Raw genomic sequence first — 9,058 nt, forward strand, 5'->3', positions numbered from 1 at the left:
TGATAAAATCTATCTTTGTATAAGCTCTACTAGTTGACTTGTTGATCTTAACTCTCAAGATATTTTTGGCTCGTGAATTAACTCATGCCAATTGCTCTTACAAGGGAGAAATTATTTTGTACGGACGTCGAACACAATTTATCATTCGGAGACTAACCAGAATGCGTCATGTCAGCAATACTAAGCCTGGTACCGAGCAGTACCGAGCAGGGGGTGACGTGGCACATTCTGGTTGGTCATTGGATAGTGTTCGGCGTCCGCACAGAATAATTTCTCTTTACAAATACCCAAAAATGCATATTCAAAAAAAGCAAACTATTATAGCAGTGTGTTCAACCAACCTAACAGTTTTCAGACCTAAACAAAGCACAAAATCCAAAAAAAGAGGGGGAATTACAGTAGTTTCATGCTTTTATCTTTGCTAGAATATTCTACAAACTAAACTCTCTATTCATATATGAGCAAAAAGAAGGCAGTTCTCACACAATGAGCTGCTGCTGCTTGCAGCTGCTACTCGACTCTTCTTCAGAAGGAAAACAATGCAATCTGGGGGGAATTGTAGGGGTAGCCAGATTCATCTCCTTGTCTAGAAAAGAACAGTAAGAACTGAAGATGACTGGCGTAACATTCAGGTTGAATCGCAACCCGAACAAGAAATCTACCTCCAAATAGTTCATCTCATCCAGACTGATCCCTCCCACCCTTGCAAAATATGCATTGTTGTAACATCTGTAACAAAAAAGACCATTGATTACACATTTTTCATATAGTTTTCTTCGATGGTGAAATTAAAATTCTAAGTAAGAAAGGGGTGAAAAAGTTTCCCCAAATTTAGAGGAGACAAAGTTACAATAGAATTCAAGAAAAAAATTTCCATGATGTCAAATCTAAGAGGGACGATAGCTATCTAGCCATCCTGATTCCACCATCAATTTTGTTCAATCTATCTTTGCAGTCAAGAAGCCCCAAATTCACCACCTAAGATCATCTTCAACCGAACTCAATACTACTCTATGTCGTCAGCCATTTGCTCCATTTGAACTCCAAATCGCACGTCAAATTCCGGTAGGTGAACAGTACGACGCCAATATTGGCATCGGACTATTCACCTATTCCAAAGAAATTCGCTGTGGGATTTGCCGAAGAAGTGCGCGAAAGAGGAGAAAAACACCCCAAAGATGATTGACTTCGCAGGAAGCACATAAAAGAAGAAGAAATGTCGTTCGACTGAAGAAAGAATGACTGCTTTTGAAGTGGAAAATGAGTTTTTTGGTTGGAGATGCCCTAACATACAGCTAATGGCTAACTAATTAATGAACCATTGATTATTATTCATTTGAAAAGCTAGCTTTGTTAAAGTGACGTTTACTCGGTTACCAAAATGATTTGTTATCAAATCACGTCATGACGAAAAATTGGATGGGAATATTATGTGTTAAATGTGATGTAATTTAGCATATGAAGTTTTATTATATGACTTCAAGGCATCTTTTTTATATTTTATAAGGCAACAATCAAGACAATTACACAGTTACCTTCCACATAAAATTTTGCTTTATGTGGAAGACAACTTCCTAAGTAGTAAGACAATTGTTTTTATTAGTAAATAACATATTTCTCTATTGCAGAAAATAATTGTATTTGTTATTGACTCGTAAATAGAGAAGAAAAGTTGCTTATATAATGGAAATAACTTGTAGCTTGAGATAATGAGGAGTTTTGTTTTTCAAGTAAGAGTCATTAATTGCAGGATATTCGCCATGAAGAGAGTTAGATGAAAGGAACTCGAGACTTGTAAGTCATAATCACTATAGTTCTTGGAGAAAAATGTTAGACGGCAGGTTTTAAAGATGACGATGATCCTTAAATTACAGTAATTAAGCAGATTTATCTCACCAGAAACATTTAATGGCTTATGAGTTTGTTACAAGAATTTCCAACCTACTCTTTGATGTCAAGTTTGGCGAAAAGAAAAGGAAATTAGTGTAAGTAATAAATAAAAACTAGAAAGGAAAACAATTGATTGAATGCTTCTTAATTGGTGTTTTCATAGAAATGAAAAAACCCTAACATAGGAGAAGACGAGTTCGAAACCCGAGAATCCTCAATTAAGCAAAAACCATTAGAAATTCTACCCAAAATAGAAACTAAAAACCGAAACGAATTGGTAAAAAAACACCTCATTATGAGAATTTCGGGAAATTTCTGCCAAAACCCATTGTAAATTCTGCGTGTGATGGTTAAAATTACACAATCTAGTAACAAAACGGAGACGAATTATGAAAAAGAGAAGAACATGGATCAAGAAAAACCCCTAAAATTCATATAGAACCTGAAATGAAATAGAGAAATGAAGAACTCACCGATCCTCCATGAACTTGACAGAAGTAAGAACGGCTGTGATGAGAAATCGATGAACACTGAAGGAATCAATAGCGATTGAAGGATGAAAATTAAGGAAGCGATCTAGGTAGATGTAGGCAACGACGTAGCATGAAGGGCTGCAGTGAGCGAACTGGAAGATGCGGTCAAGATAGCATCTGATCGTTATTTCTGGCTTCTCGAGGGCGTAGAAAGCCACAGCATAGCGAGGCGGCGGTGGTGACGGAGGGAGTTGGCAGCGGCTGGAAGCTAGTGCATCGTTCTGATCAGTGACGCGCTGGAGGAGAGTGGAAATGGTGGAGACGATGCGAGGGACTTTGGAGAGGCCTTCTCCGGTGAGGAAGGACTCCCCCATTGTCGTTTTCCTGCTTTGTTCTCCTTGGTGAGAGCGGAAGAAGAGAGTTGTGGAGCAGAATATAATGGAAACAGGGGAGGCTTCTCTGTTTCTAAAAGTAGACGGAGGAGCTGGAAGACAGAAGAGGTCATATAAGCATTTCTTTAAACTAGATGGGAAAATACCGCATAAATTTAAGTAATTATTAATTTATATATCTACAGCTAAAAAATCGGAGGCCCATTAAAGCACCGAAAATATGATTTTCAAACTTTACTTTTTTTTAATGGCCAAGCTATTAAGCTTAAAAAAAAAAAAAACAGAATATTTTGATTTAATTCCATCATGATTAAATTTGTAGTTTAGGGAGTTTTATTTTTATTTGAATAATTTAAGTTTTCAGTTTTGATACATCTAAAAATTATCCTGATCGGAAAAATCAAGTTACAAACTTTTAAAATTAAATTTGGGATCGTCTGACCTACGATTTCAGCAAACTTATAGTCGAACTGAACGTCTTGAGACTATGAACCTAACGACACCAAATTCGAGTAAATACGAGACCAAATGAGTCCAAAAGGGCCCGAAGCGTCATTGGGAGGTTCAAACCATAAATTGGATTACCAAACTATTTCCAAAATGTGACATGCTTATTGACGAATCGAGTGGCTCGACGAGACGAATCCAACGAGCTCAAGATCACGAAATTCCAACATCATTAGGACATTCAAATGTCTAGTCAACGATCCACGATCAAGGGATTCAACATCGGCCGTTCATCCAAACAATTCCCTCATTTACCTTTGATCCTCCTCCTATTTATGGGTCATGTCACTCTAGAAAATCTATAAATTGACCTCTTATTCCTCTTAGAAAGGGACCCCAAGCGAAAACAAGAGAGCAAGAGAGAGATCAGAGATCGCTCTTGCCCCTAGCTCCTCCTCAACTAGAGTCCAGAGTTCCGTCGGACCACCACATGACGCCCGAAGTTCTATTGGACCACCACCTAACTCCCGGAGTTCCGTCGGACCATCACATGACGCCGAAGTTCCATCGGACCACCAACTAAAACCCGGAGTTCCATCGCTAGCTCTGTGGCTTCGCTGCAGCGCCCTCTCTGCTATTATTCATTTCTAGAGAGCGAGCGTTCGACGCTTAAGGCCAATATGGTACTTAAGGCCTTTTCTCATCTTTTTCTCTCCTCTCTTTCTCGCTATTAATATGATGAGAAAATTTATGGATATGATCCCAAGTGCAATTTCTACCCACACATCTTAACTTATTCTATTGAGTATTGATTGAAAATTTTGGCAATTAATAAAAAAAATTTAGATTCAAGTATTGCATATATAATATATGTATAAATTTATTTTAATTGCCTAAATCTAAAAAAAAAAAGAGAGAATAGCCATTTAATTCTCTTACAGTGCATTTATTTTCAAACAATTATTCACAATCATTTAATCATGTGCACTTCTCTTATAGAGAAAAGTTGACTTTTGTATCTTTAATTATAGCTGGATTAGCGTCGTGTTTTTTTTTCTCTTTGAGATTTTTTAATTTGCATTAAATACAAGCAAATTAATATAATAATACATAATAAATTTTAAAATAATTAAGCTCACATTTTATAAAAGGTCAAGTATATATTTTATGAAAGTAAATAGATAAGCGATTTAATGTATAGATCTATTTATGAGCATATGATTAGGGATGTCAATTCGGGTCAGCGGGTTGGGTTCGGGTCGAATCCGGAACTGACCCGGTACTGTTCGGGTCAACCCGAACCTTATCCGTTTTTAAAAACGGGTCAGGTTTCCGGACCCGAACCCGACCTGATTCGGGTCCGGGTCAATCCGGGTCAACCCGACCCGACACAAATGACCCAAAGTTGAACAAATCTCGGGTTTTCGGGTCAAATATGATTTTTCGTGTCACTTTCAAGTCAATTTCGGGTTGCTGGGTCAACCCGAACTCGACCCGATTTTTAAAACGGGTTGATTTGTTCAACCCGAACCTGACCCGTTTCAGGTTCGGGTTGACCCGAACCAGACCCGTTTCGGGTTCGGGTTGACCCGAACCCGGATTTTTCCGGATCGGATTCGGGTCGTGTAAAAAATTGACACCCCAACATACGATCGATCCTTAAAAATATTATCATAATTTATTTAATTATCTGAATATACAATCCTAAATAAGTTATTGATATTAGTCGACTGTACTATTAACCTAATTGTAGGTAAGGGTCTATTTTTCAAACCTATTAAGCATATAGGAGCATGGCTAGTTATGAAGAATCTTAGCATGCCGGATAAGTCTGATATGCCCTCGGATGGAGACGCTTATGATACTCCATTACGTATCAAATTCATATTTGCAATATTTATTTAATGGATCAATGAGTCTATGTAGATACACTGAAGGATGGCTAGCTAGCATTGGACCACATTAGGCCAGTCCCATCAACCCTCGATTGCCTATTTGAGCCAACTTTGACTTAAGGATGGAGTCTGATTCGGAAGAGATTATTACGTGCGGATGTCGAACGTGTTTGAAGGCGAATGAGGAAGTGTCACGTCATGCAGTGCATCGTGCATTGGCTGATGTGGCGCTTCCTCATTTGCATCCGGGTGTGCTCGGCGTCTACACGAAATAATTTTTACTAATTCTGATTCTTAATGATTTGATTGACCAGTCATGCAATAGGTGTCACGTTAACCCTCGATTGGCTATCTGAGCCAACTTTGACTTAAGTTGGATGGAGTCTGATTCGGGAGAGATTATTACGTGCGGATGTCGAATGTGTTTGAAGTCGAATGAGGAGGTGTCACGTCATGCAATACATCGTGCATTGGCTCATGTGACGCTTTCTCATTTGCATCCGACTGTGCTCGGCGTCAACACGAAATAATTTTTACTAATTCTGATTCTTAATGATTTGATTGATGAGTATAAAAAATTTGATTAAAAAAGCTTAAATATCCTCTCTAAATTTATAAATTGGCATTAATTCTACACATTCAATGATTAGGAAAGATAATTATGACTGCCTCATGGAGTGCGTGTATTAAAGATTGACATAGATTGTGTCAAAATTTAAGATATTCTCTTGTATATTTAATAAAGTTGGAGGAAGAGTGCCTTCACTATTTTATTTCTATTTTTGTATTTTTTGGATAGAATTCATGAAAGAGTCTACGCGTTAATATAAATTAAAAGATACAAGCCCTTAAAGGACCAAAAGCCCTATAAAAATACAGTATTTGAAGAAAAAACTAAGGTTTATGATCAATTTATTACAATCAAAACAACAAACAAATTAAAAGCAAGTAAACAAACAAAGAGACAAAAGACAACCAAACACAAGGACACTAATAAAGAGAGCAAAAACTTTCGAAAGCATAGCAGCATCACAACTTAAGAGACTGAGAAGTCACGAGAAGACCGCCCAAACACCTGCAAGACAAAACAACCTCCAAAAAGATTAAGAACATAACAAAATAAGGAAAGACAACCCAAAACAACCCCAAAGAGGAAAGGCTGGGAAAGACCAAGAGGCAAACCAAACACCATAAGACAAACCCACAATCGAGCAACCAAAAGAAAACCACAACCAACCACCAACCAAACTCCACCCGAAGCCACAACCAAAAGACCGAACCCACCAAGAGGCCAAACCACCACAATCAAGAGAAACCCTACGAAGGAAAACTAGAAACTACAACCAAGAGATCAAACCAATAGACGAACAAAACCACCACAACTGAGAGACCAACCAAACAATATAACAAGGCACAAGCAACCAAATAAAATTATTTTTTTTTCCCTTCTCTTTAGTGGAGGAAGAGTGCCTCCATTGAAGATTTATAAAGTCGAAGATGAGTAAATCATTATTTTTGAAGATTAATTTATAAAAAGACAGAGATAGAGAGGGAAGAGAGAAGCCATCACATTAGAAATTTTATAGTGATTTGAAATACTCTCATATTCTTCTGGGTTAGATTATTAATTGAAGGTTGAATCTATTCAACAAATCATTGATTATGAATCAACTTGAACTTTGTAACTTCGAGCTTATTAAATCAAATGTTGCCTAAAGCCTTGAGCTACTTAGATTACATAGGTTCATCATAAAGCATTTAATGGTGTATAAGGCTTCATTTAGGATAGCTTTTTTATTGCTTCTTAAAACACCATTTTAATTTTTGTATAAAAAAAGCAATTTAAAGAAGCAATAAAAAAATAGTCCCAAACGAAGTCTAAGGCTTTGTTTGGGACGACTTTCTTACTGCTTCTTAAAGCAGCTTTTTAATTCAAAAGTTTTAATTTTTGAACTACAAAGTTATTTTAAAAAGCAGAAAGAAAGTTGTCCCAAACGAAGCGTAAATCATACTTGTATATTATATATACCGTTCATTTATTTCAATGAATATAGCATTATCACCGATTCATTATTTAATTTTTATTTATAACAATTTCAATTGATAAATCTAAATTTAAAAGATTGGGGGCGTGACCATCTTACGATTTGTACGACCAATTAAAAAAGGAAGTCTCAATAAAATTTTAAGTATTTGAATAAATGGGGCACTACTTGGAAGAAGATATGACAAGTCTAGTGGGCCGAGTTCGATCGCTTACTTTGTCAAGGTCTTAATTTATAAATTAAGAATATTGGTTGAGCAATATTGATATTTTGAAAAAAAAAGTAGATATTTATTTTGCTAATTATTGAAGATAATAAATCTAATTATTTTCATCTTTTGTCTTACATTGAGAGACTATTAATATATTTTAGTTTAGTTGACTTTAATTTTATAATTATTGAAGATGCTTAACATAATTGTTCTCTTATTTTGTCCTACAAAATTGGAGACGATTAATACTTTTTTTTGGCTTAGTTGACATTAATTTTAAAAATTACATAGTTTCTTTAACGAATTTGATAAGAATCCTTTTACCTATAAATATCAAGTAAAATGATTGTGTATTCAAATAAAATTTAATAAAAAATTTTGTGCTTCTTATTATGTTAATAGGAAATTCATCCTTTATTAAAATTACTATTATTATTAGATTTTAATGATAATTAGTTTATGAAAATTTTAATAATGTAAATTAAAATATATTCGCAAATTACAAAATAATTTTTGTTCAAACTTTTTTTTTTCGCATATTATATTTGTAAACGAAAATTTTCTCTAAATACTAAGATTTAATTACATCGATATATTAATATGATCTTCTAACCATTGTCTCTCGCTTAAATTTATTTGAAATTGTTTTATTATATTAGCAATAAAACCTCAAAAGAAAAATTAAAGCTTTTTGCACAGTAATTTTTTTAAAAACTAAAATTGATGTTAGCTAATAAGTTTGCATAGTATGTCCATATAATATTCATAAATATAAATTATTATAAAATATTTTTTAAAATTTTATTAAAAGCATGAATTTTAATATTCTTAAAAATATATCCCTTGTATTTTACATATTATACTCACTTATTTCTAAAAAAAAAATACCATTTCATTTATATCATTTCGACATATAAAAAATTAATTTTTAATAAAAATAAATTTTAATTAATTAATCCATATTTTTAAGGCAATAGTATAACATATTATTTGAATGTATTAAGCTATAACTTAATTACTTCTTCCTCTTCTTCGTTCCTTTGATTGGAATCATAAGCTTTTTAAATATTATTGAAAATTAATTTTTGATTTTCAATGATTATTGAATTGAAAATTTATATTCTATCTTCTTGAATGATGTATCATATATATTCTCCACACATTAAAGTGTGAAAATAGATAATTATTCAAAAGGTTGGTTGGATTTAAGAATCTTCATGGAGAAGTTGCTTCAATTTTAATTTTGAATCTTCAACATTACTCTTGTTTTATCCAAGCATGAGTTGGGCATCTCATGCATGATTTATGCAAATTAATATACACAATAATTCATTAATAAATATATCATTATAAACTTCCTCATTCAATATTAATATATCAATGGAGTTATCATGGAAGTAAATTCTCTCAAAATAGAAATCATAACTTATAAAAATATATTAGATAAATATGAGTTGCCCTAAATTAATAGGCCAATTCTTGGGGAAAATTGTCAACACAATGAATTTTTTGAGGGGAAAAAGAATAAGTTGAAGTCGACCTCTTGAATGTGGTTATTAATAGTTTAGCTTTAGAGAGAACTTATTAAGGAGTGATTTTTGGGGGAAAGTCTTAATCACAATATAAAGGGGGTCAACCTCCTTACTGGGGCTATCGAGAATCGTGCTATTGGGAGAATTCATCAAGAACAAGCGAGTTTTAAAAA

General features: G+C 34.1%; 1 protein-coding gene across 1 annotated transcript; it reads right to left on the reverse strand.

Moving 5' to 3' along the window:
* Positions 1-300: 300 nt before the first annotated feature.
* Positions 301-2,880, reverse strand: LOC110105249 (cyclin-P4-1). The gene is made up of 2 exons (XM_020834660.2): positions 2,364-2,880; positions 301-729 (listed from the first exon to the last, which is right to left on the reverse strand). Exons 1-2 carry the CDS (start codon positions 2,735-2,737, stop codon positions 480-482), a joined length of 624 nt encoding a protein of 207 aa, XP_020690319.1. The 5' UTR covers positions 2,738-2,880; the 3' UTR covers positions 301-479.
* Between the last annotated feature and the right edge of the window lie 6,178 nt (positions 2,881-9,058).

The sequence above is a fragment of the Dendrobium catenatum genome, unplaced genomic scaffold (assembly GCF_001605985.2).
Source record: "Dendrobium catenatum unplaced genomic scaffold, ASM160598v2 fragScaff_scaffold_414, whole genome shotgun sequence".
NCBI classification, from domain to species: domain Eukaryota; kingdom Viridiplantae; phylum Streptophyta; class Magnoliopsida; order Asparagales; family Orchidaceae; genus Dendrobium; species Dendrobium catenatum.